This window comes from Leishmania panamensis, assembly GCF_000755165.1.
Source record: "Leishmania panamensis strain MHOM/PA/94/PSC-1 chromosome 32 sequence".
In the NCBI taxonomy this organism is placed as follows: Eukaryota; Euglenozoa; class Kinetoplastea; order Trypanosomatida; family Trypanosomatidae; genus Leishmania; species Leishmania panamensis.
Window position 1 is genome coordinate 1,159,951 of NC_025879.1, and position 25,846 is coordinate 1,185,796.

The 25,846-nt window shown below is 53.8% G+C and overlaps 7 protein-coding genes and 1 pseudogene across 7 annotated transcripts, besides 1 other annotated feature; all 8 read left to right on the forward strand.

Annotated features, from left to right (window-relative positions):
* Nucleotides 1–1,226: 1,226 nt before the first annotated feature.
* LPMP_323170 (hypothetical protein) lies at nt 1,227–1,550 on the forward strand (the record flags this gene model as incomplete). The annotated part of the gene is made up of 1 exon (XM_010703700.1): nt 1,227–1,550. The coding sequence occupies one exon, from the start codon at nt 1,227–1,229 to the stop codon at nt 1,548–1,550; it is 324 nt and encodes a 107-aa protein (XP_010702002.1).
* Nucleotides 1,551–2,329: 779 nt separating this feature from the next.
* LPMP_323180 lies at nt 2,330–3,046 on the forward strand (annotated as a pseudogene).
* A 1,149-nt stretch (nt 3,047–4,195) lies between these two features.
* On the forward strand, nt 4,196–5,404 carry LPMP_323190 (hypothetical protein; the record flags this gene model as incomplete). Its single annotated transcript, XM_010703701.1, has 1 exon — nt 4,196–5,404. One exon carries the CDS (start codon nt 4,196–4,198, stop codon nt 5,402–5,404), a length of 1,209 nt encoding a protein of 402 aa, XP_010702003.1.
* A 720-nt stretch (nt 5,405–6,124) lies between these two features.
* On the forward strand, nt 6,125–8,782 carry LPMP_323200 (hypothetical protein; the record flags this gene model as incomplete). Its single annotated transcript, XM_010703702.1, has 1 exon — nt 6,125–8,782. The coding sequence occupies one exon, from the start codon at nt 6,125–6,127 to the stop codon at nt 8,780–8,782; it is 2,658 nt and encodes an 885-aa protein (XP_010702004.1).
* Nucleotides 8,783–11,334: 2,552 nt separating this feature from the next.
* LPMP_323210 (hypothetical protein) lies at nt 11,335–13,623 on the forward strand (the record flags this gene model as incomplete). Its single annotated transcript, XM_010703703.1, has 1 exon — nt 11,335–13,623. The coding sequence occupies one exon, from the start codon at nt 11,335–11,337 to the stop codon at nt 13,621–13,623; it is 2,289 nt and encodes a 762-aa protein (XP_010702005.1).
* Nucleotides 13,624–14,262: 639 nt separating this feature from the next.
* Nucleotides 14,263–15,252, forward strand: LPMP_323220 (chaperone protein DNAj, putative; the record flags this gene model as incomplete). The annotated part of the gene is made up of 1 exon (XM_010703704.1): nt 14,263–15,252. The coding sequence occupies one exon, from the start codon at nt 14,263–14,265 to the stop codon at nt 15,250–15,252; it is 990 nt and encodes a 329-aa protein (XP_010702006.1).
* Nucleotides 15,253–15,353: 101 nt separating this feature from the next.
* Nucleotides 15,354–15,833: a repeat region.
* A 2,035-nt stretch (nt 15,834–17,868) lies between these two features.
* LPMP_323230 (protein phosphatase 2A catalytic subunit, putative) lies at nt 17,869–18,795 on the forward strand (the record flags this gene model as incomplete). The annotated part of the gene is made up of 1 exon (XM_010703705.1): nt 17,869–18,795. One exon carries the CDS (start codon nt 17,869–17,871, stop codon nt 18,793–18,795), a length of 927 nt encoding a protein of 308 aa, XP_010702007.1.
* Nucleotides 18,796–21,770: 2,975 nt separating this feature from the next.
* LPMP_323240 (hypothetical protein) lies at nt 21,771–24,245 on the forward strand (the record flags this gene model as incomplete). The annotated part of the gene is made up of 1 exon (XM_010703706.1): nt 21,771–24,245. The coding sequence occupies one exon, from the start codon at nt 21,771–21,773 to the stop codon at nt 24,243–24,245; it is 2,475 nt and encodes an 824-aa protein (XP_010702008.1).
* Nucleotides 24,246–25,846: the final 1,601 nt, after the last annotated feature.

The window sequence follows — 25,846 nt, forward strand, 5'->3', positions numbered from 1 at the left end:
GATTAGATGGTGGTGACGCCGTTCTTCTGGGACACCGGAAAGGGACCCTAACGGTTGTGTTGGAAAGCAATGGTGATAGCCTTCGCAAAGCTGAGTACGCACGCAGCACTGCACAAGCCGATGATTTTCTGGCTGCCTTGCAGGCCAAATGCAAGTACATTGGTGCGTTGTTTGTGATGGTGGGGACCTACAAATGGATACAGGTATCCTTTTTTGGTGCACCGCTGCGTCGCGCAAGACGTTTCTGACTAGATGACAAGTGGTTGCTTTACACTCCTCTGCAGTGAAACATAAGGAAGAAACCAAGCACGCCCAGCCAAAGAAATGTCCTGTACGCTGAGAAGCGCCTTCACTACCGTTTGTGGGGTGCTTTTGCACATAACGGATGCCGCCGGCGCCTCGGGATTGGGGAATACACCAGCGTCGTCCTCCTTACCCGCAACGTACATGTTTGCTTTGATCTCTCTGCATTCCTGCGTCTTTCTTATATCCACTCTTCCCGGTCGTGTTCTCGATCGCCTTCTCCAAGATCGGTCCCGAGGACAAGAGAAGCGGTAGCTCTTTTTTCTCTCTTCGCGGCGCGAAGTTGATTGCTCTCTAGGTTTCGCTTTTCCGACCGGAATCCTCGCTTCACCACACCCGAAGCAGTTGCAGCGGCCATGCAGAGCGCCAAAAAACGAGAGGTGTGTTACGAGACCCGCGACGCGTTCCACAAATGCCTTGACACCCTCCCCGAAGACCCGGAAAAAGAGTGCGCAGGTCAAAAAAAGTCATTTGAACAATCATGCCCCAAGAGTTGGGTGTCCTACTTTGAGAAGCAGCGCGAGCGCGAGGTGATCTTGCAGCTTCAGGTGGAGCAGTACAAGGGGCGATAGGTGTTGGCTACTATCTCTTTTTCGACATGCGTTTGGCTGTGTCACATTTTTCTGCAACTGACTCTTTGATCGCAATTGAAGTGTAATGCTGCAACCTTCAGCTCTTTCGGTGGGCCAAATTGGCCCCCACTTCCTCTCGGCAGCACGTCTCAGAGGATGCCCTGCTTTCACACGCAGGTGCCAATCCAGTTGCTCGCTTTGATGTATGTGCTACGGCAGTTGACTCCTTTTCTTAGTGCACCCCCTACCAAATGTCCTCCTCTCCCTCTTTTAGGTCTGGCTGCGTTCCCCTTTCTCTTTTCCACTCAGAAACAACACACGCACACACTCTTTCAGTCAACAACAAACGGCATGGACGCTCACGAAGATCGATTTGTGGGCCGTGTGCTAGTGAAGAACTACGAATCTGTGTTCCAGGTTCGGACAATGGGATCGCTTCTGGCGGGGATTGCAGCTGGCGTTCTCGGACTCACGAACGTCTGGGGCTTCTTTTTCTTCATAGCTTGTGCTGCTGTTACGTCCTTTTCCATCATGGCGTTCGGCTGCGGTGGCAACACGCACAGATGCTTCCCGAAAGGAACCTCGGAGCTCTTCTCTGTACAGCAACTGCTCTCAGGTGCCATGACATACATTCTTGTATGGACGGTGGCGTACGACTCTATCTACATTTTTTAGCATTTTTTAGACAGTCCCAAGGCGTGCGTGGATACCGCCACCTGTTCCTCGTGTTTATGTAGGAGTGGATTCTAACAAGCTGAAGCTGAACGCACATCAACTGAAAGTAAAGTAAGGTTTGTGAGGGTGGAAAACCACGGTGCGATGCTGAGCGCAGCCGCGTCGGTAATGAGGGACTGAGATAACTTGAATGGGGAAAAAATGATGGAGCTGCTCTGTATGCAGAAACAGCCCTGTGTCTCTCCGTTCCAGTTGTAGCGTGCTTCAGCGTTACACTCGTTTGCATTATGCTACCCCTACTTCAACCTTCCCCCCTCCACGTTGCGCCCGTTCTACTTTTTTTTCCCTTATTACCTCTTGGACAAATGCGCCACGCACGCACTCAAAAGATATACCAGCATTATCACAGGAAACATACGTATGCATGTGTTTCTCTCTTCACAGGCTACCCTCTTTGCTATAGAGAGAATGCCGTAGCCTGCTAGCGCGCACTCAACAAACACATGTTAGTATCCGATGCTTACCAGCTTGGAAAGATTAATGTGGTGCCATTCCTTTTTGTAAAAGGTAAGCCGCGCCTCAGCACATTACCTCATCATACGCTGAAACACACCTGAACACACAAACAGGTATACAAGTGTTCCCTTCACGGCCCACCATGGAAGCATTTTTTGGGATTGCGGTCGTGGTGCCCCTTCCTATTGGTGGCCTCACCGTGATCATCCTGATGTGCCTGACCAGAACCATGACTGGGCTGTTTCTCTGCATCTTTTCAGGCGCTGTAACTCCGCTCTCCGCCATTGCTTACACCGGCAACCCGGCTGACGTGAAGCGGGAAAGGCGACTTCTCTCGATTCTTGAGAAGCACCACTGGTTTTTGATTGTTCCCCTCGAGTAGAGTGACACTGCGCTCTAGATACTGCCGTTGATTCTCACTATATTTCTTCTGCCCATAGCGACGATTGTCACATCTGTCGCGATCACACTCGTTTTCTGCGAGATTCTTCCACAGGCTTTGCTCATCCAGCACACATTTGAGCTGTCTGCTGTCTCGTCTCTTTTTTTTCGTGCGTTCGTGTGGATCAATGCCGCCTGTGGCATGTCCAATGTGTCAGCTGCTGGATCCTGTTGTAGATAGCAAGGAGGCAGTCTTTTTCCAGCGTCGCAAGCCGCACAGGGTCATTCGAATCCAATATGAGATGGGTGAGCGGGGGAGAAGGGCGAAGCGCGCAGAAGTGGAAGAAGGCGAGGTCGAAGTCCAGGACAATGATGAGGACCTCACAAAGGAGATCATGTTGATGCTCAACGTGCTCAGTTTGTCGGAAAGCGCTGCGAAAGACATGGTACAGCCCCTCATCGAGAAAAAATCTACAAGAGGCACATCGACGCTTTCCTCTCTTCATCCCTCATTGCAGATGTGTTTGCTAAGGGGTACAGCTTCATCCCAGTCTGCGAGGACGCCGACGATTCAGAAAACGTGGCGCGAATCCTCATAGCGAAGATGCTCTTCCTGCTTATCTACCGATTCGAGTCAGAGGGTGTGTGTGTGTGCGATATGCAGCTGGTGCATCGCTTCAGCGCTTCAATGACAGCACCATGGAGACTGAGGTCTTTGTGCATCTGCAAAGCATCATGCCATTCGTTTCTGCAGTCACAAACAGAGTTGGTGACAAGGTGGCTGGGCTGTTGACATTGCGCACTGTCAGTGAGGAGATTAACAAGACTACGTTTCAGTTCGAGATGAATCCGTGAAGTCAGTTGCTGATGCCGGTGATGGTGGGCTCGCAGAAGGTTTTTCGAATGGGAGAGTACACCATAAATGTGAGCAGCTCCTTCAGTAGCTTGGACGCCAGCTTCGCTTTGATCCCAGTCATACCTGCGAACGAAAGGTCAGTAAGGCGCACCGACTCGGCTGAGGGACTCAGGATTGTTGTAAACACCGACGAAGTGCCTCCTACACATCAGGGTTCAGTGCAGGCTGCCATGCTTTTTTTTTTCGGTGTTTCAAAGAGCGTATTTCGCTTGACACCTCTATTTTAGCTTCATGAATTTGTGTTTTACTCTGATGAAGCATCATGGCCCTCTTTTGTTTCCATTTCCTTAAGGAGATCACGTTACTTCAACAATCTCAGAAGAGAAAGCGAAACTTTTCTGTGAGAGGCGTACGTGACTCGGCGCATGGAAAATGAAACTGCCGGACGCCCCCCTCCCTCCTCTCGTGGCCGTTTCACTGGTTCACTCACTCGCGAAGTGTGGATGGTCGAGTTGCGCACTACTGTACATTTCAGAGTCAAGTCAGCTTTATAGCACGGCATCTCACTTGACTCCGTTCTAGATTTCCCTTTTCCTTCTCTTCTGTACCTTATTTCACCCCTCCTCTTCGTACTGTTTCACTTACATATCATTGCTGATGCGCGACCATAGGTGCAAGCGCACCGTGTAAGCATCGTTGATAAAGTTTGCAAAGAGGAGCACTGTGTGTGGTCTGGACGAAAGAGGAGGAACAAGAAAGGTTATCGTGGTCTAAGTTGCCACACCCTAGCGCCCATCTTCGGTTCACAGTGCGCGCTTAACTTTTGCATTCTTTTTGGCACGCCCAAGGGTATTTCCAACAAGACTGAAGTACACCGTCTAACATCATCCCCATGGAGAATGGCTACAGAGTACTCGGTGTACCGGTCGATGTATCGATATGGACGTTGATGGCGATCATCACAGTGTTGGTGGTGCTAGCGGGATTGATGGCGGGCCTCATTATCAGCATCTTCTCACTCGACACGGTTCGACTAAAGGCACTTGCATGCCGATCGGAGACGGTGGAGGGACGACGCGCGCGCCGGCTTCTGCTCATCTTGCACAATCCGAACTGGGTTCTTGTGACTCTCGTCGTCGTCGACTCGGCCGCAACGGAGATGCTGCCACTGTTGCTCAACGTCCTCCTTTCCCCCGCCGAGGCAGTCATCGTATCCGTGATCCTGCTGGTCGTTTTCGGGGAGATCATACCCGAAGCAGTGTTCACGCATCATGCACTGGCGCTAGGGTCAGCGTTGGCCTATCTAGTGCTGGTGCTAATGATAGTCACAGCACCAGTATCTTGGCCCGTTGGTAAGATGCTAGATTGGTGTGTTGGGAATCGATCGGGTGTCGCCTTCAAGCGTGGTCAGCTACGCGAGGTAATCCGATACCGAGCCGCCCAGCTCGACAACATTTATGGAGACGATGAAGAGGCCGTGCCGCTGCGCGACAGCGACCTGGACACACGAGAGCCGTACTTGATGCACCAGCTTGAGACCCAAATAATGCTCGGGGTCTTGAGCCTATCGGAGTACGTTGGGTCCTCTGTACTGAAGAAGAGCATTCGGGCAACTTTTACTGTTCACCGTGACGCCGTTGTTAGCAAGCGGATGGTACAGAGTATGGTAGCTCACAAACTAACACATATTCCCGTGTACAGCGATGTCGGAAACCCATCCAACGTCACGCAGGTGTTTGAGCTGCGGCTTTTGCTCTTCTTTGCCTACTGCAAGGAAGAAGTTTCGATTCGCATCCGCGATCTCCCACTCTTACCGTTGCCTCGGTACAGCGCAGACACGCCATGCAATTTGCTTTTAGACTACCTCCGCGCTTCTCCTCTCCAAGTAGCCGCGCTCATGAGCTCAGAGAGCGCTGCAAGGGTTGTTGGGATCATCTCAGCATCGGATGTGGTGGAGCTTGTGCACAAAACCTCGTTTGACGCCACCTACGTGGAGTCCCACGGACCGCAACAAGGCAATGTCGTGCAGTCGTTTCGCGCACACAACGCCTTCATGACACACGAGACAAACCAGATGATATTGAACGAGATGAACGCGTAACGACAAGCGTAGGGCTCAACCATGCCTGGGTGGTTTTGTCTAGTGTGCTTCTTTTCATCTCATTAGTATGTTGCCGCTGCTTTCCTATTTGCTCATTCATGTGTACGCAAGTTTATCTTTTTTTCTGTTTGTTTTCTTGCATTTTCTTCACGTACCGCTGTCTCAGCTGAGGCTGCTCTACGGTTCGAAGTGTAGCGAAAACAGTGACACTAAGAGTGTACACCCCCCTGGCATTGAGAGCGTTTTGCTATGATCAGTCTTGACGAGTAGTGCCTTCGGCCTTTGTTGTGCATTGGTGGCAGAAGAGGGTTTTTTTCTCCGTCACTTGAGGTCGGGAAAGATGTGACCACTCTCATCGCTGAATTCGCCCTGAGCGTGATCCTCCGCACCATGAAACTCTGTCTTTCTCTCCCTCTTCAATTTCTCACTGGTACCCCCTCCCTTCTTTTTCTTGCATCCTCCACTAGTCCCCCTACACGCACACTGCCTGATATACAAGAAGAGTAACAGTAAAAAGCGAGACTTCGCATTTTCTCCTCCTCTTTCCTCTTCTATCTTAAAAAAACAAACGTCTGCGATATCGCTCCCCCATCTCCTTTCTATCAGTAGCAACGGGAAGTAAAGCAACACAAAGGCACACCTCCCCACACCGCTGTCTCTTTCGTTTTTGACTCTCCACCTCAGTGTGAGCTCATTGCCAGGTGTTTGTCATAACCAAAGATGTCGACTCGCAACAGCCGACGTGGCATGGGGCCCTTTGGTGCCAACAAGCCGTGTGGCGTGCGGATGAACCGCAAGAACCTCCGCAGCATCCGTGAGGTGACCCTGGATCACTACGATGCCGAGTACATGTATCTACGTGAGAACGAGCTTACCTGCTTTGACTGTGACGTGAAGATGGAACAGCTTCGTGTACTTGATCTCTCCATCAACGATATTGGCGGCGCTGTCGACTTCCTGCAGCATACGCCTCATCTTCATCACCTCTACATGACCGGAAACAAGATCGACACCCTCTCCGGGATTGCCAACTTTGCCGCCATCGAGACGCTCTGCCTCAGCGACAACTCCATCTGTTCGTTTGCCGGTCTTGGGAACCTGCCGAGCCTGCGCGTCCTCTCATTGAACTTCAATAACATCACTTGCTTTGAAGGCTATCCAACTCTGCCTAATCTGCACACACTGAACCTGGTGGGCAACCCCGTCACGGACGCTCCGAACTACCGTTCTATGGCTATTGCAGTCAACGGGCTGAACCTCGTCTCCGTGGACGGCAACCCGGTGCAGGTCGAGGAGCGCGCTGAGGCGGATAGGTACAAGGGCAAGGTCGCCCACTGCGTGCGCGAGGGTTTCACAGCAGATGGTGAGAACCCGGAGCAGGCTGCTTCCGCCTTCATGGTGAAGATGCAGCGCAACCGCCAGGACGCCAAGTACCTCCAGCTGTGCTCCATCAACCTTGCTCCTGTTGCGGAGGAGGACGAGATCATGGAGGGCAAACCGATAGCGCTGTCACTGTGCATGCAAGATGTGCGTCCATACGCGCAGCGCACCACAGAGGTGTTCCAGTCCAGTTACCTGTACCCTGTCATCTTCAAAGTGTCCGGCGAGGCAACCGAGGTGTTTGTGGTGGGGTCCATGAACAAATGGACAGAGCCGATAAGCCTCGAGCGGTGTATTGAGGGCGACGAGGTGTACTTTCATACAACCCTGTACCTCCCCGCGGGCGACTACGAATACCGCTACATCGTGGACGGTGTGGAGAAGGTGTCTGAGGCAAACAGTATGCCCTCCAAGTACAAGGAGGGCTTCTGCAACATCTACAAGGTGGCGGAGCTGGAGCCACAGGAAGAGGATCAGGACACAATCCTTCACATCCGTTGGATGCGCAGCGCTCCGAACGGCTCGTATGAGGTGATTGAGGACGAGAACACTCTTACCTACACGCCGAAAGCGGTGGACATCGACTGCTGCCTGCGCGCTGAGGTTCTGGCCTACGTCAACGGGCAGTTCTCCTTCCTCTACTTCGACATCTCGACGCTGACCAAGCCGGGCCTGCCACAGTGCCCACGTCTCGAGCTGACTGGGGTGGCGATGGAGGGTGGTCTGCTGACGGCAGAGGCAGACTACTTTGGCGGCATCGAGGGCAACTCCTCTCTTGTGTGGTACCGCATCTTGCCGAGCGGCGATGAGGTGGCCGTGGACATTGTGGACCCGTGGGCAGGCTACGAGGTGACTCGCGACGATATCGGGTGCCGCATCCGTGCCGAGTTCACTCCTGTCCGCAACGACTGGGCCGCTGGTGAGCCCAAGTCCGCGACGACGAACCTTGTGACATGCTGTGGCCCGGAGTGCCGCACCATCAGGATCATCGGCCACCTAGTCGAGGGTAGCCAGCTGGAGGTGGACGTTGAGTACAGGGGCGGTGAAGAGGGCCGCAGCTTGTATCAGTGGTTGCGCAAGGCGGACATGAACGACTACGTACCCATCTCTGAGGCCAACGGCACCAAGTACGTAGTGACACCGAAGGATGTGGGTCAGTACCTGGCTGTAGAGTACACTCCGGTCAATGCCGAGGGCGTCGCCGGTGAGACATGCCGCTGCGTCCTGAACAACCGGATCGATGAAGCTGTGCCCATTGTGACCCACCTCACCATTGTTGGTGAGCTCATGGAGCAGAAAACCCTGAGCCTCGAGTATGACTGCAAAGGTAGCCAGAGCGGCGAGCACATGATCCAATGGTACCGCCACGACAAGAAGCGCGGCATCATGACGAAGATCGGGTCACCGAACAGCAACTCTGTGACGCTAACCAGCATGGATGTGGGGTGCTCGATCGAGGTCTCATTAACACCGGTACGTTACGATGGCATGACGGGTAAGGTGGTGATGGCAAAGCGCAACGGTGTCGTGGCGCCGTGCGCGCCGGAGGTGAAGGTGCTCAACATTGTGGGGGATCTGGTCGCGGGCCAGGAGCTGGTGCTTCAGACGAAGTACATCGGCGGGGTGGAGGGCGAATCGATCGTGACGTGGGAGGTCGAGGACCTCGAAACCAAGACGTTCAACATCGTTGCCCAGGGTGTAAGGACCTACATGCTGAAGGAGACAGACGTGGGCAAGAGGGTCAAGGTGACCTACACCCCCGTGCGCAGTGACGGCAAGGAGGGTTCTCCCAAGACGCAGATGGCGCAAGTGATGGGTAAGGCAACTGCTTCAGCACCAGCGGTTCCTAAGATTTCCGTGCCTCAGCCCACAAACTCCGCTGCACCTGCTTCCACGACTACGCTGTCGATCTCTGTGATGTCGTCGAGGGGTGCCTCGAATGCGGAGTCCATTATTTTAACCTCGATGGCGAGCCCGATTTCGGAGTCCATCGCCTAGCCGTCGCAACTAAGGGTCGATGGCGACCTTTGCATTGAGGCGAACACGCACAACTCGCATGAGAACTCTCACAAGCAAACATAAATGAGTAAGCCTGTGGGATAGTGTGTATTGCCGACCTCACCCAGCTGTACTTGTGGAGCTCACCACTGCCGCACGCTCGGCCATCGCGGTGGTGCATGTCGAAAGCACAGGAAGTGCAAGGCTACAGTCTTTTGCTAGTCGCATCTCTCTCTCTCTCTGTGCATACGTTTGCGTGTGAGACAGCAGGCAGGGGTGCAACCTGGTTTGTCTCCACTTGTGATAGTCACTCAATGCTCTTTTTTTTTCGAATGCCCTAGGAAAGATGTCTCGGTAGCTCTCTGCATGCACTAGTGCTGTAGTGTGGCGCTAGACTAACACAGGGATATGTGCTTGTACGCTACTCTGCACGAATGATCAGCGATGGTGGATTTATTCGAACACTCCATTTTTTCGTTTTCGCTTTGATAGGCTCTGAAAGGTTTACCCCGCTCTCTCCCATCTCCCTTCCTCCCTCTGCTCTTGTTGCTGAGAGACGAGAGAGTTGGTTTGGCGAAATTTCACTTTTATCCTCTCTTGCATGTGGTCACACGTTTGCTTCTTTGTTTTCTCTCTGTATCGCTGATACGGAAGCGCGGCTTTCACGTATCGACTCTTTTCTCTGAAGCGGAAACGAAACGCACAGAAAACACCGGAGCAAAACGGTTGCTACAGAAAACGAACCACCACCACCACCACCACCACAACAAAAAAGGCACACGGAATACACAAGTCTGGTCGAATTTTATTTCCTGTTATTTTCTCCTTTTCTTTGGTATCCTTTATATCTCTCGCCTGTACTGTCCCCTTTTGGATTCTTTATTTTTTTTTTTCAACGTTACCTTTGTCTATATCAATGACGTTTTTCTTCTATATTTTCTACCTTCCCCCTTCTCTTTTTCCTCTCCTGTTCTTGTTCTTCTGACTGTTGTTGGCTGTAGCGCAGTGAGCCGGTTGCATTTGTTTTGCGTGGTAGTTCGCAATGGAGGATCCGCTGCGTATTTTTTGTTTTAAACTTCTGTAGAAAGAAAGCGCCGTCTCTTTCTATACCCATCACCCTCTGTTGATCTCAGTCGCTCACGCTGGTGAGCGTTGCTTCGCTTGTTTGAGTATTGGCCTTTTTCCATAGGTCGAGGTGTGAGGGTATGCACCTACACACGCTTCTGATAGGAAATGAATGTGTTTTTTCCTCCTGTATTCCTTTCCTTCACAGAACTGAAAAGTGAAAAGTAAAAGAGAAATCGATCAGTGAGGATTATATCTGACTAGGTCTTGTGTGCGTCTTGCCAATGGACCTCAAGAAGAAAGAGACCCAAGCGTCTTGTATGAATTGAGGGTCATCTTTCGTGGATAACGATGGCAAGCGACATTCTCGGCACCTATACATTCTGTTTCCTGCCATTGGGATCTGGTGCATACGCACCGTCATTTCATTTTCGTTCTTTTTTTTTTCCAACATCACTGCATGGCATCTCCCCCAGCTTCAGTCAGTATGGGAAGAAAGGGGCGAAGAACATGAAGTACCTCAGGTGGCTGCGAGGGAGCGCAAATGTATCGCGCCATTTGTTCGTGTCTAACAGTCCAGTGGTCGTGCATCCCTCATCTGCCTCTGGAAGCTGACGTGTGCCTGTAATTTAGGCATTTGTTGTATGCGTGTGTGTCTCTGTGTGTGACTGTATTGTTTTCATTGACCTGTCTTTCCTCACTCTTGATGTTCTCGTGACGGCATTGCTTTCTCTTTCTTGTCCTTTTATTTCATGACTATAGATACAATTTGTTTCTGTATGGGCTTTGTGCCAGGACAAAAAGGAAACAATGCAGCAGTTCAACAGGGGTACCTGGAGTCACCCGCCCCCCCTCTCCTCTATCCTCCACGGTGCACCTTCTCTATAAGTCTATACGGGAGGTCGTTGTGGACTGTGTTTTTGGGCCTGACAATGCCGCAGTTCGATGAAGCTCGAAAGGACTCCCGACGCTTGCTATTGTGTTGCCGGGAGAAGTCTCTCTCTATGAACAGCTACGTGGGTCGTACTTCTTCCATGTGCACATGTGTACGTGAGTTGGTCGCTTCTTCCGCGTCAATGCAGGTTTCTCGCGCAATATCTTTAATCTTCTCCATCTCCTCTTTCCTTTTATTATTCTTTTCGGCTGTTTGGGCTTCTGGGAGTGGAGGCAGCATTCCATAGACTGACGTGTCGCGATACTGTCGCACGTTGCCTTTCACTCAGGCACGCGCGAAAACCTTTCGTTATGGGGGCGGAGAAGAGAGGGAAGGGATCATTCTTGCCCCTTGGGCGCTAGCCAAGAGTCACTTTGCGAGTTGAGGCGGTCCGCTGCTATGCACTAACGTAGAGAGGCACGTCCACCACGGCACTTACTCCAGCATTCGAGAAATGTAGGAGCTGCAGCTTTTTTTCTCTGCATACGCTTTTCGCCCTTTGCTCTTGTTTCTTTTTTCCTGTTGCCTCTATCTCGTGTGTGTCACCTTTTACATGCTGCAACTCTCTCTCCTTCTCTGCGGTGCCCTGTGCATTTCGCACCGCACACTGAGAAGCGCCTCAGTCGTACCTGTCGCCGCAGCGGAGGTTGCACCCATTAACTCAAGAGTAGGCGAGGCATGGGAGGCCAGTGTCGAGCGCACCGAGGCCCTTGAGAAGCTCAGCAACGAGGTTTTTGGCCGAGGAAACAGACATTTGAAAAATGTGGAAACGCTGACGTCTCTCCCGGAAGGCCTGCACTCCTTCCCAGAAGTGTGCTTCATTGGGAAGCCAGGGTGCGGCAAGTCGAGCCTTATCTCATGTCTCCTGCATAACCGGCGGCTGGGCAAATCCGGGGCGACTCCCGGCACTACGCGACTTCTGCAGTTTTTCAACGTGGGTGATGCGCTTCTTTTGGTAGATACGCCAGGCTACGGTGGCTGGCGAGGTCGTGAGGTGGGACAGCGACTAGCGGAGCAGGCTAATGCGTTTTCAATCCTATTCCGCTACTTGGCTTTGCGCAACGGAAGTAACCTCAAGCGGGTATACTGGCTCGTGGAGTCCTCGGCGCGAACACCAGTGTCTTTTCAGCCACGTGATGAAGAGCTGCTCACTTTTCTCTCCCGGGAGCGTATTCCTTTTAGTGTCGTGCTCACCAAGATCGACCGCCATTGGCGCCACTATGCTGAGCAGCAGCGGATGGCTGATCGAGTAGGAAAGGATGGCTTGTTGCATCCAAGGTACAGGCGACCAGAAAAACACGATCAGGGCTTCTTTTCGCCCACGAGTCTGCCTAAAGATGGCGTGGCACGCAATGTGCAAGAGGTATATGAGTTCCTAGGCACGGATCAAGTACCGATTCTCGGTGTAAGTGCCAACCGACTACAGCCAGGCCGTTCGCATAACCTGGAGCTTCTGCAGCACGACATCGTGCACTACTGCACGCAAGACCTGCTCTGCTCAGAGAAGCTCTCCTTTCGCAACATGCACAAGCTGAGCTACGCACCACCGACGGCTGATCGTATTCATGAGGTTCAGCTGCGATACCCAGTAGAGTCATTCGTTGTTCCCGAGAATAACAACATGTCCTTGGCGTGCATGGTGGAGCACCACGAGGAGATGAAGGCACGATTGCTTACAAGCAAAGTATCTGCACGCCGTTTCTCCTGCAAAGATGTGGTGGCATGCCATCTAGTGAGCGTCGACAGGCTAAAAGCAACCTCCCAAGATGATGCTGCACAGCGAGAGCGCACGGAGAGAGTGCCTCCAACCACGACATCTCTATTCGAATCTACTTCCACTACCGTCGCCGCAACGTCTCTGCCGCTGCTAGACGACGTTGCAGGCACCTTGCGCGTCAGCGAAGAGCAGGACACCGTTTCCACGCCGGTAAGCCGTCTAGGAGACCCTCCTGAGCGATGGAAGAAATGTAGTGGCCACAATGCTGAGGCGAGTGTGGCCGACGTGTGGGCTGGCCAGAGGTTCCGGGCGCGGCCTGTCCTTGCAGGCGAGAGGAGGGCGAGCTTCGACTTGCTGGAGGATGTCCTGGAAAGTGCGGGGGATGAGGAGAGGCCGAGACAGAACGTTGCAGGTAGCATTGTGGACAACGCTGAGAAGATCGAAACCGCGGCGCCTCACGCGTATAGTCTAGTATCGGGCGAGAGTCCGGAGTCGTCACCGCACCGTGCTGACACTGTCCTCCTCCAGGAGCGGGCTCTCACCGCACTCCCGCTGCCCGCGATGCTCGACCCCAATGCTCACTACGTCACCGCCATTGATGGAACGCCGATCCCGCGTAGCATGATTTCCGTGTCCGTGGAGCAGCTGGCTGTGAGCAAGGAGGACGAGCTCGCCTACTTTGCCACGAAGTCTGGCGCCGGCGCGTACGAGGAGCTACTCCTGGTAGACCAAGAGAAGGGCAATGCGTGGGCAGATCTCTTTGTGGAAGCGAGTGATGTAGCCCGTCTTCCTGAGGAGGTGCAGACAAAGTTGACGGAGACACGTGGGCGTCGTACTTGCTCTGCAGTGCGCAAGCAGGAAGAACGATTCTTTGCAAAGTATGTGGAGCGGAAGCGAAAGGAGAGATCGATCTACATGCAAGCGGAGGGGTACATGTGCCCGTGGCTAGGGAGGTCTGAGGGCCGGAACGTGGTGCGAGGTTTTGTTGGTTCGTGCGGTACCGGAAGAGGTGGGGTTGTCATGCGTGGTCTCAAGCAGACAGGGTTCGGTGGTAAGAGCTACTCTGCGCGGACCATGAAGAACAGAGGCCGGGCCACGAAAAAGACCGGGTTTTGGGCTGCGTAAGGTGTGCGCACTTGCCCATCTCTCTCTCTCTCTCTGTGCGATGTTGGTAAAGCGCCTTTCTGTGTGTCGCTCTTGCCCGAAGTTTTTGGACCATCGGCCGTGTCGCCGCGGTTGACTCTGTTCGCAGAACCGATAAAGAAATAATATAATAAGGAACGGCAGGCGTATGCATCCACAGGGTAGTATGCAAGATCTATTGGAGCTAGAGTAATACGAGGAAAGACGCGCATCTCATGAAGGCTTGCCGTGATACCCTTGACTGCTGCCTTGAAGCGTGATACCCTCCTAGAAAAGATGGGCCTCTACTTCGTGCGCTCCTCAGTTCCTATCTTCTCCTCTTTCTCCTTGTATCCTTTTTTCGCTGCTGCGTTTCACACGTTGAAACGATCGATCTTAGGCAGACGTGCGTTTGTGCCTTGTGGCCACCTTCCATAGTACTGAGGACTCCAAGGTGGACCCAACCTGCCCCTCTTTTCCCCCATTTCTTCTCGTACTCCCTATGTGACACCATTTCTGGTCCACAGGCACTCGCTCCTCCGAGACGCATTTGCCATTTTACTGCACAGTGGTCTCGTGGTGGCGAGGCGGCACACGCTCTCTCTCTCTCATTTCTCGTTACCCAAGAAGACAGCCCATCAGATGAGCGGCGACAGGGTTTATGCGTTGAGGGGGACTTCTGTCCTTTATGAGGTGCTCGGTGTCTCGCGCACCGCCACGCAACGTGAGATTCGCCAGGCCTACTACAGGCTTGCGGTGCTCTACCACCCCGATAAAAACCCAGAAGGGTCGAACGTCTTCAAGGAGGTTTGCTTTGCCCATGGAATTCTGTCTGATCCAGAGCAGCGTGCCTTGTACGATAGTGGCACACTGCGAGGCGAGCTCGAGTTGGAGGCGCGGGCCTATGACCCTTCTATGGACCCAGGCGTGGAGCTGAGTCCAGAGGACTTGCGCGTTTTCGTGGACCGCGTTCGGCAGTCGCAGGACGCCAATCGGCAGGTGCAGTCTACCTTTGAGCTAAGGCGTGAGGAAGAGATGAAGCGAAGGGCGGAGTTCGATGCCAAGAATCCGTCCTTTAAGGCGGAGTATGAGAATGCTCGGCGTCTGCGGCAGGATGGCTGCGGAAGCTCCACTTCTGCAGCCCATGCACATGTTCCCGACACTGCAGACTACTCGACGCCAGCACCATCTAAGGTGCGCACTTCTGCTGAGGTGCTGGCTGAGCTGCAGCGGGAGGAGGAGGAACGCCTCTATGGCAACCCTGGAATGGCCTCCGCCAACGCCAGCAGCGGCAAAGTATCCGGGAGGGGTGGAGCCCCTGCGAAGCAGCAGATGATGGCTCACTATCGCACCGCTCACAGTGAAGCTACGGGAGACGAAAGCCTTAGCAGCTCGTACAGCTCCAGCAGCGCCGCAGGCACCCTGCGGAATCGTCAGCTGCAATCCACTAGTCTGCAGTTTGTCAAGACCCACTGCCAGAAGCCCCAATACAGCGAAACGGTTAGTGTGACGGTTCAGGAGTACGCAAACTATGACTACCGTACTTTCGTAGAAGGGGGCAGTGTTGATCGTGGGGAGCTTGAGGGGGCGATCATGGCCGACGCCTTAGTCAACTACGACCGAAACCACTGACCCTTGCCGCAACACGCTTTTGCTTCGAGGGAGCAAGAGTGGACGTGTCGGAAGTGAAGAGTTCTATGAGCACTTGTTCTTTCGCACATCATTTCCTCGAACTCTGATGACGGGTGACACCGCAGTGTGGTACCAGGCTCCAGTGTCCACCTCGTGTGAGGAGACCAAGCAGTTCGCTATCCCTGCCAATGCCGGGCCGCCTCCGGTGCTGACAGGGTCAAGCGTCTACGACGTGGGGAGGTCAGTGCGATGCGTCGCTGCCGCCGTCAGTGGCCATGTCCTAGATGGCGCTGCGTTGAAGCGAGCTGAGACCGTGAGCAAGCTTGTGTCATCCATATAGCGGGCAGAGTGTGCGCGTGGCTCGAATGAGTCTCTCACACGGCCCTCACTGCCTACTGGTGTGGGGAGCCTGAATGCCCCATGTGGCGACCGGCATGACGGAAGCGGCTGCGAGGCGACAGCGCTGCTGTGCCGCGTGTGTCTGCGGCTGCTTCGCACCACGCGATGGGACTGCGGCAGGCCGGAGGGGGGGGCCTAGAGTGGAGTAGCACTGATGTGCTGTCTGACAAAGAATGGACACGCAGGAGAAGAGGTCCCTTCCCTGAAGTGTGTATCGTGGCTGATGAGTTGGCAGCGCTCATTCTTACTGGCACAATGTACAGCGAGTCATTCTTGTATTTGCACTTTTTCTTCATTCCTTTTTTTTTTCCTCGCCACACCCACCACTCCAGCACTCGGGCACACAAACGCACAAAGCAGGTATGTGGCTACACGCTTACCTACCGGCAAAAATATGCCTCAGCGTCACCGAGAGCAAATGGGACAGCGAGGGGTCTGAGGGGCGCTGTAGGGGCTTGCACGAATATGCTGAGACAGGTCTCCTTGCGTGCGCCCAATCAAGTGCGACGATGTGTTCTTCTGTCCGGGTTGCATCGACTGCTCTTTTCTCTTTGAGCTGCGTGACTAGCGTATCTTCGACAGCTCCGCTTGGCTCTGCCCCTTCCCACCACAACACATATGTAAGGTATTTAGTTGGCTGCGTGATAGAACAGGGAGCTTGGCGCAGAAACACCAGCTACATGTCAATGTAATTACCAAATACAGCCAATCAAATGAACGAACTACAGACCTTCAGTTCCAACGCAGCTCATGATTTTTCACGTAGGCCTTTGGTGTTGTCTTGCTTTCTGATCTGTGCAAGGTAACCGGTTTGTTTCTTGGGTGTTCCTGCGCTGACTGTCTCATCGCCGGTAATTGTAGCCGACTAAAAACAGGCAGTGAATTCTAAGCAAGTGGGAACACAATCAATTTGCTCATAGGGCTCTTTGCCCCCAGCGCATCTCAGGCAAGCTTCTCCTCTCTCCTCCACCGCCATCCATGGTGTTCTCTCCCCTCCTCCTCCTCATTTGCTACTCTTTTTCTCTAAATCTTGTTCTTGACGTGCTTTCCCCCCTTGATTGCATCAGTCTCTCTCTTTCTGTCCTCTCGGACCATCACCATCACAGCAGCGTTTTTTCCCTTTAGCACGAAAGAACGGAGAGAAGCACACCACTCACACCATCCCGCGTACAAACCAAACCGCCTTCTGCACAAACACGAAAGCAACGAAGCAAAGAAAAAAAAAAGGGCGAAGGGGAGCAGGAGTTTTTGAGGTGAAACAAGAACGACACCCTAAAGACGAGAAAACAAGGAAGCAGAGGAGACATACAACAAACATCAACGAGGGAGTCAAAGCGAGAAAAGGTCCAGAGAAGGAAAAGTTCGAAGCCAAAGGTATTGCGTCGTTCTTTCCTGCCTCTGCTGCTTTGCTGTCGTCTTTACTTTCTCATTCTTCAAGTTCTCTGTTACTGATCGTGTGCCCCTCGCACACCTTCGCTTCACCTCTCCTCTGCCTCTCTCGTTGCGATCTACTTGTTGTTGCTCTTACTTTCTTCGCCTTTTACTGCATCTTTCATTACCAAGTCTTCCTCTGCTCGATCTCTTCGAAGTCCCTCAAAGGAACCTCATCTTTTCTCCTCTTTCAAGCAGAGCATACCGACGCAGAGAGGAAAACCTAGACCCAACGGTAAGCCACCAGAAGGAGTGGCGACAGAAGACGAGTAGTGGCTCTCCGTCTTGTTTCTTTCCTTTCGGGTTGCTCACTTTCACCGTGTTCTCTGCTCTCGCCCTCCGCAGTTGTGCGCACCAGTTATCACCCTCCCTCTCCCCCATCAGTCCCACCACCACGGCTCTTTCACTCTTTTGTTTCCTCGCTACCTTTTTTTTGTTTGTTTGCGTGGTGTAGGGTTTACTTCTCTCGTTCCTTATTTCCCTTCCTGTTGTGTCTTTGTTTCGCTTCTTCTGTGTCATCAAGGTCGGCGCGCTTCCATCCTATTGCTGCTGTGGCTCTTTGCTATATACATTGGAATTTGCCTGCCCTCCCTGGTGGTATTGTCGTACACATCGGTCAGTCAGTCGCCGCGCGTTTTTCTTTTTTTTTTCTCCCCTCTCTCACAAGTGGGTCTTTTCACAAAGCCTTCTCTGGCTCTCACTCACTCGTATTTTGTTTCTTCAGGCTTACTACTGGGGTAAAGACGTTTTCTTTTCGCACTTTTTCAAGCAATCCTCACACGCAGTATGTCAGCAGAAATTTTGGACATTGACGAGCACCTTGCCACGCTCAACCGGTGCGAGAACATCGGCGAGGCGGATGTGAAGCGACTGTGCTTGAAGGCGAAAGAGATTTTCACGAGTGAGGAGAACGTGCACAAGATCCCGGCTCCGTGTACCATCGTAGGCGACATCCATGGTCAATTCTACGACCTTCTGGAGCTTTTCCGCGTCGGTGGCGAGATTCCGGACACAAACTACGTCTTCATGGGCGACTTTGTAGACCGCGGCTACCACAGCGTAGAGTCGTTCCTGTTGTTGCTCGTGCTTAAGATCAAGTACTCTCGTCGTGTTGCACTGGTGCGCGGTAATCACGAGTCGCGGCAAATTACACAGGTGTACGGCTTCTACGATGAGTGCTTGCGGAAGTATGGTAGCATCAACGTATGGCGGTATTGCACGGACGTGTTTGATCTCTTGCCCTTAGCAAGCGTCGTAGAAGGGAAGATCTTCTGCGTGCATGCTGGTCTGTCGCCCTCGATACAGACGGTGGATCAGATGCGTTCCATCCGTCGGAACTGCGAGGTGCCGCACGAGGGTGCTATGTGCGACTTGCTCTGGTCCGATCCGGAGGACATTGATGGCTGGGGCTTGTCACCGCGCGGCGCTGGATATCTGTTCGGCGGTGATGTCGTATGCCAGTTCAACGAGACAAACAAGCTAGACCTTATCTGCCGCTCCCATCAGCTGGTAATGGAGGGATACAAGGCTATGTTCAATGACACGCTTGTTACAGTCTGGTCGGCGCCCAACTACTGCTACCGCTGTGGTAACGTCGCGTCTATCCTGGAACTGGACGAACACCTGAACAAGAATTTCAAAATTTTCGAGGCTGCACCGGCAGAGGCTCGCGAGGCAGGTCAACGGAACGAGGTACCGGCTTACTTCCTATAGAGTCTCTCACGTCTCGTTGCTACTTACTTTCTCTCTCCATCTCGTGATCGCCTCCATTTCACTTGAGATTTTTCACTTATTTTGCCCGCCTCTCTCCTTCTTTCTACTGCCACGTAACCATCTCCCCTAAGAGGGAAGAGAGTGTCTGGTAAGGGTAAGGAGGAAGGAGGGGGTGGGGGCAAAGAGATGGAGAGGCGTGAGGCGTATCCGTACCATGGGAGAGACAGACGGCACCACGTTTTGCCGCCTGCACGTTTGTAGAGCGGAAGAACGACACTGTTACTCAGCACACGGCATACCACCGCTGATAGGCGCGTGTGTGACCCGGCGCGTGTACGTCTCGCAACTTGTCAATCTCCTTCCGTTGTCACCGTCTTCTTCCCCGTTTTGTGTTACTTTTCTGTTTCTTTAGCGTCTACTTGCGTCTGACTTGGTTCTCTAGCGGAAGACGTGTCTGTGCGCTTCTCTATCGGACTCTTTGACTGCGTGTTTCCTGCAGTGTACCTGTGCGAGTGTGTGGATAATGCGCGCGTGCTGTCTTTTCTTTCCCCCCTTTCTCCTGTTTTGCGTTATGTGCGGGAGAGGAAGGCACGAGGAAGAAGCTAGCAGAATCACAGCAATGGTACAGTGAGGTGAGAAGGAGTAAAAGATGTCGTTGGCTTCCATGTGAGGGGTGTGGGGCGGGGTCGGGGTATGGCTATAAAGCAAAGGTAAAGTGCTCCAGCTCATGTGAATGTAGTACGTCTCCATCATACGCCATCTCCAGGTTGACTGCGTCTCGTTGTCTTCTTTCCTGGTCTCCTTGCTTTCAGCGCCTGTGCGCACCTCTGAGAACTCACTCACTCACTCGTTTTCTCTCCTGCCGCTGATTTTCCTCTCTGACTGTCGTTTCTGTGCCTTTGAGGCTCGTGTGCGTGTGTGTGTACGTGTGTGTGTGCATGCCATGCTCGGCATACGTATGTGTACATGTGAAGGAGATCACTTCGTGGGTAAGCGGGTCTTTTTGTTCGTGTTGTGCACATGTGCTCAGTGGGCTCAATGGGAAGGGGGGAGGAGGGCGAGGGGAGAGAGAGTCGCGAGAGAAAGATGGAGAGAGTCTGTCATGACAGCGACAGACACACACACACACGAATGTACAGGAGGGAGAGGGAGACCGATACGACCGCGCCGGGGGCCTCTCTCTACTCTCTATTGCGATGGCTCTTTACACTCATCTTCCACTCTCAGCTCATGTGTATGCGTGTGAACCTGACGTGTGTTTGAGGTTCCCCCTTCTCTGCACTTTCTACGGAGCACGCTTCCCGCTTGCCAAAGAAAAGTAAGAGGATGGATGGATGGATGGCTGTTCCTGTGGGCTCTCCCTTTCTTTTCTCTCGTTTCCCTTGTGCTCCCTTTCCTCTCCCTGTACGCCAATCAACGTTCCATTACCCTTAATGACTAACGTTCACTGTAAAAAAGAGAATCTGTTGCCCGCAGCAGCAGCAGCAGCAGCGGCGAGGAGGTGAAGGCAGGGGGAGGGGAGGGGGCGGGGGTATACCGTCGTAAAGGCATCATCCTCGGCACTGTCGCCGTTCTCATTAGAGCGAGGGTGGCTCTCGAGCCGTACACTGTTCGTTGTACGCGTGAGGGACCGTGGCAACGTTGCAAAATGGAGAACAACACTCTGCTGCCTGTACGAAGCTCTGTTTTGTATTTGACAGGTTGCAAAGACGGTGCGCTGCCGTTTACCGCTGTCCCGGCACCGGCAATGGGCACACCCCAACAGACAATGAATAGTTCTCCTCTCGTCTCTCTCACTCCGATCAGCTGCATCAGCGCCGTCAGCACTCCATATGGCCTGCCAATCAACCCACTACATGGCATCCTTTGACATTTAAAGCAAACATTTCCTGCTGATCACGTCGCTTTAAGCTTGTTACTCCATCATTTTTTCTTTCTCGCCCATTACCAGTGCTGCACATCGCACATAGATCCGCCGCAAGGCTTGCCCTTCGCGCGTAGCGGTCGCATAGGCACCGTGGATTAGAGCGTGCAACTGCCAACGTCTTCTTTGCTCTTCCTGCACTGGCACAGAGGGGTGGAATAACACGACAACGCGTGCCAAACATTCATCCGCACACCCGCACAGAGATATACATACGTATATACAGCCACAGACACCCACGCACTAGCCAACCTATACCTAAGCGCGGTCTGTACCACTACCTTCGTTTCTCTTTTCGCTTACCTCCCTCTTTCTCTCTCGTAGCGCTTTGCCTTTTGTGTTTCGTCTCGTCTGCCTTTTCTTTTGCGTTCTTTTCACAGAGTCTCCAGCATTGGGACCCGAACACACACAGGAAAAGGGCAAAGTAATCGACAGCAGGAGGGAGGATCTGAACATGTTTCACACGAGCGGCGATGGCATTCTAGAGACGCCTTCAGTGCAACCGACAGCGACGAATGAAGCGCCGATAACTCAACCTCCTCCACCGAAGACCAACGTGGTGCAGGAGGTTCACACTGCCCTCCCCGCTCGCAATGATGACCTTGACGACAGGAAGACCCCACTTCGCTGCTTCGGCGCCAACGAGGCCAGCGCGCTGCCACATGCGGCAGCCGGTACTGGGGATGGTGAGACTGAGTCACCCCCACCCAAGGCACCGACACAAGCACAAATGGTAGAGATCAGGTCGGTGGTGTCGTCGACCGCCGCCGCGGCACACGTAGACCCTTCAACGATCGCCACCGCTGTTGTCGTGCCGTCTGCCGCGAGAGAGGCAGGGCCAGGCCCAGTGGTTCAGGGAAGGGTGCTCTACACGTCTGCAGAACCCCGTGCTGTCAACGATCTCCCCATCACTCGCGGCAGAGTGATGCTGGGTGTGCATGAATCTGTTCCTCCTGCTGCTGTGGTGCAACCGGCTGCCGTAGCGGTGACGAGCGGCGGGATAGGCAGCGGTGCCCAAGAACTTTCCGATTTGCAACAGCATCTCCTTCAGATGCGAGAGCAGACCAAGGGTCAAAGTCTGATGGCTCGGTATGTACTGCAGAATGCTGCTCGTGACGAGGCGCACAACTCATCGTTCTCCGCGACAGCGACCACTGCAGATACTCATCACCCGCGCGGGATAATGAAGCTGGTGCAGAGTGTTCCCCGGCTTCGATTCCGCAGCCAGCAGGTGCACCGCCGCAAAATCACCTTGCTGGGTTACCAGGAAGTGGGCAAGACATCCTTGCGCAAGTGCTTTGAGTCTGAACCGTTTTTCTTCAAGGACCTTCCAGATGTGCGCACAACCACAGGTGTCGAAGTACAGGAGAAGTCCATGACGATCGACGGCGACACTGTTCACTTAATCCTTTCCGACTTTGCGGGGCAGGAGTCTTACCACTCACACACGTATTTCCTAACGGAGCGCTCCATCTTTCTTCTGGTCTGGAAGCTCTCGGCCGTGGAGCAGGACTTCCAAAGCAGTGGCATCAACGCGCGCGAGGAGGAGCGACTGCAGCGGTGGATTGCGGAGGTGTTCGCCAAGTACCCACATGCCCGTATCGTGCTAGTGGCCACTCACCTCGATGAGCTTCGCGTGCAGGGACAGCGGAGTGTCGAGATGATCCTCAACAAGGTCGAGGGAAAGCTCCGCTCGTATATTGATGACCTAATCGCTGCATCCAACGCAACGGCGGCGCCGACACCGGGGACGCCGGCGTTGACTTCCTCATCCACGACAGTCGGGGGTGCTTCTTCACCCTCAAAGGAGCAGACGTTATTGCACCTGGCGCAGATGCGTGACGCGCGCCGGGTCATTGTCGGCAACTTCGCTGTTTCGTGCAAGACACGTCTTATCATCGCCGCTGGAAACGCGCTGCGACACCTCTCTGGCCAGAAGATTAGCGGTCTGCTGAGGTATCTCGGGATGGTGGTGAAGGAGGACTGCTTTGCGGACCGCGAATACCCCGCTGCGGTGGTGCCCGGACGTCACGTCAAGCTGATAGAGAGCCTTGAGGATATGAAGCGGCGCCATCCGTTTAAGTTACTGATGCGCTTAGGAGAGTTTGTGCAGATGGCGGTGAACGTCGGCATTGAGTCGGAGAGGGAGCTGTTGCAGGTCGCGCGCCTCATGCACAGCTGGGACATTATCTACCTCTTCAACCAGTACTCAATGGAGGACAACCTCCTCATCGTTCTCTACCCTCGCTGGCTGAACCGGATGTCTGCCTCACTCTTCTCCTATGCCCACCTCCTGCGCACCCCATTGCACATGCGCAGCATGATTGGTGGCCTCGAGTACCTGGTGAGCAACGCCGAGATGGCCGACATGTGCCTGATGCGGAAGGGCTACTTGCGATGGCCGCTGGCACGTGTTCTCTTCCACAAGCCCCTCTCCGACTTCCTGCGGCATCCACCGGACGACGCAGACATCACCATGTGCCTGGAGCTACTAGAGTCGATGCAGCTCATTTACCCAGTTGAGGTAGAGTGCGACGAGTTCGAGGTGCTTGTGGAGGAGGTACCTGTGAACCCTAGTGTTGGTTGTCCGGTCGTCGAGTCACAGAAGATCACTCGCTACTACGTCCCCTCACTCGCACCACTCGAAACACCGCAGTCGCTGAAGAAGTTGGCACCCGTCTTGTTTCACCGCGGCGTTCGGGTGCGGCTCGAGTTCAATCTCCTCCCTGACGAGTTCTGGTGGCGATTTCAGTGCAAGTTGCACCGCTTTATCAAGGTAGTCACTGTGTATCAACCTGCGCTGGGCGGGGTCGACGATGAGGACTTGCTGCTGAACGGCTTCCGGCTGCGGGAGGCGGACGAGGAGCATAACCGATGGCGAGACTCCCTGTGGCTCATGGGCCGGGGTTGCCGTGTGCTGGTGTACCGTGATGGAGCGAATGCGGTATCGGTTCTCTCCGCAGAGAATACACCGCGTGGGTCGGAGGAGGTGCTGCAGGCGATGGAGGACGCATTGACAGCGCTTCTTCGACACTACAAAGGTGTGCAGCGCCGCACGTTTGTGGCTTGCCCCAGCCAGGACTGCGGAGGCTGGCTCGAGGCGGACGTTGTTGCGTCTAGTGTCAGCATCACGTGCCCCACCTGCAAGCAGACGTTTGATAGCAAGCAGGTGGTTTCCTCTGGCGTGGGGCCGCTCGGCGCGCCACGCTTCTCACAAACCCTCCTGGTCGAAGCAGGCGAGCTGCTCGCTTTCTGCCTTTCGCACCAGTCTTGCCTCCACATGTGCCGGTACCTGGGTATCCCATACAAGGGGCCCTCTCCAGCCCGTGGAGAGTCGGTGGAGGCTGCGGCAGACTCTGAGAGTGACAGCGGCCAGGCAGACGTCCTGGGCACTCATGTTGAGTACCTGCATGCACTGGACAAGGTGGTGCAGGCGGTGCTGTTTCGCTCGTGGATGCAGCGCACCGAAGAGCAGGAGCGCCGCCGTCGCATGCTCGAGGACGAGCCAACTCCAGCGTTCTTTTGAACACTAGCAACCCCCCTGAGCACGAGAGAAGACGTGCCTCATCACGTAAACACTTAAGGAAGCCGTGGTCACACCAAAGATGGGGAGGGGAGAGCGCTTCACAGCCCTACACGAGGAAGTGACGCCAAGTGAAAGGGCATCTGCTTGTGCTCAGTTACTGCAAGTTTTCCTACTCCGCACGGGGCCTTTGCGAATTTCATCGCGGTAGTCAACGATGCTCTGTTTCTGCTGTTGAGTGCTAACCTGAAAGTGGCTTGGGCGCACCATTTCTCCTTCCTTCCTTGTAGAGTCATCTATCCTTCTTTTCCCGATTCAGCTGTGTGCATTCGTGTGTGTATGTCATTGGAGGGGAGAGGGTACTGTGCTGGAATTTTGCTTTGTCTCCTCTTTTTTCCTTGTATGCTGTTCTCTCTCTCTTTGCGTCTCTTCCACACTTTCTCTCAACAGCCGAAAGAAGTGCGTAGAGGTATATCTACAGTAGTGTGTGTGTGTGCGTGCGTGCTTCACTCAGAGGGACACCCATACACACCCAAAGTGCGCACATACTTCCACACGGATTTAGTTGGGAGCTGATTGGCCCGCGTAGCTGCGCGTGGATTCAATGGTCCTACAGTGGAAGAACCCACGGAGACCTCGCTTGTGCGTGTGGTGGGTGCGATCAAGTTGGGGCAGACGACTTAACTCCCCGTACGCACCACTGTCCACGAGGTCACCATGAAGAGCTGTGCAATATGCAGAGCTGCCTCCTCTCTCCCCCTCCCTTTCCACGGCAGTGTTCGTCTCTCTCCACACCCCCGTGCGTCTTCGATCCCCGCCCCCCTTCCCATCCCAACTCATCAAGCAATGGGGTTTACTGTCTCTCTTCTTTAATATTCCTTTGCTTTCTCTTCTCGCTCCGTGATGGACGTGTAACGAGCGGGTGCAATCGGCTACCTCACATTCCACGCCTCAACCCACGGGTGTGTGCCCTTCTCTCTTCCTCGTGGTGGTAGTTCTGCGAGCTTCGATACGTCTGTGACACTGCGTAGTTCTTTTGCACCCAACAGCGTGTCTCACAGGCACACATACACACACGCTGCATTTATGCACATCTACATAGCCCCCCCCCCCGCAAACGCAAACGCATCTACAGTATTCCTGGATACGGCGACACACCCACCCCACGCGTGTGTCTGTGAGTGAGTCTGTGTGGCCTTTGTCTTCACTGTTTTCTTCTCTTTATCAAACCTGAAGCTACGACTACTACTACCACCACCACTACTCCCAACCCACAAGGTAAACACCCACACACCGGCACACACACTCACACACATACGTGCGTACAGGCCTGCACAGAAAAGAACCCGTCATTGTGCGGTGTGCTGCCTTTTTGTTTTTTCTTCCCCTTTTCCTACGCGGCTGGCTGTGCACCACCACGCTGTTGGTCTTCCATATTGCGCTTTCTCGTGTTTGTGGCTAGTGTCCTTCTCTCTCTCACTCTGCTCACTGTCCGACTCGTGAGGTTTGGATGTGGATACGTGTGCTTCCTCTGGTGCTTTTGCTTGTTTCCCCCTTCCTCCTTCGCTGCCGCGCTTCGCATCTCCAACTCATACCTTCTACAG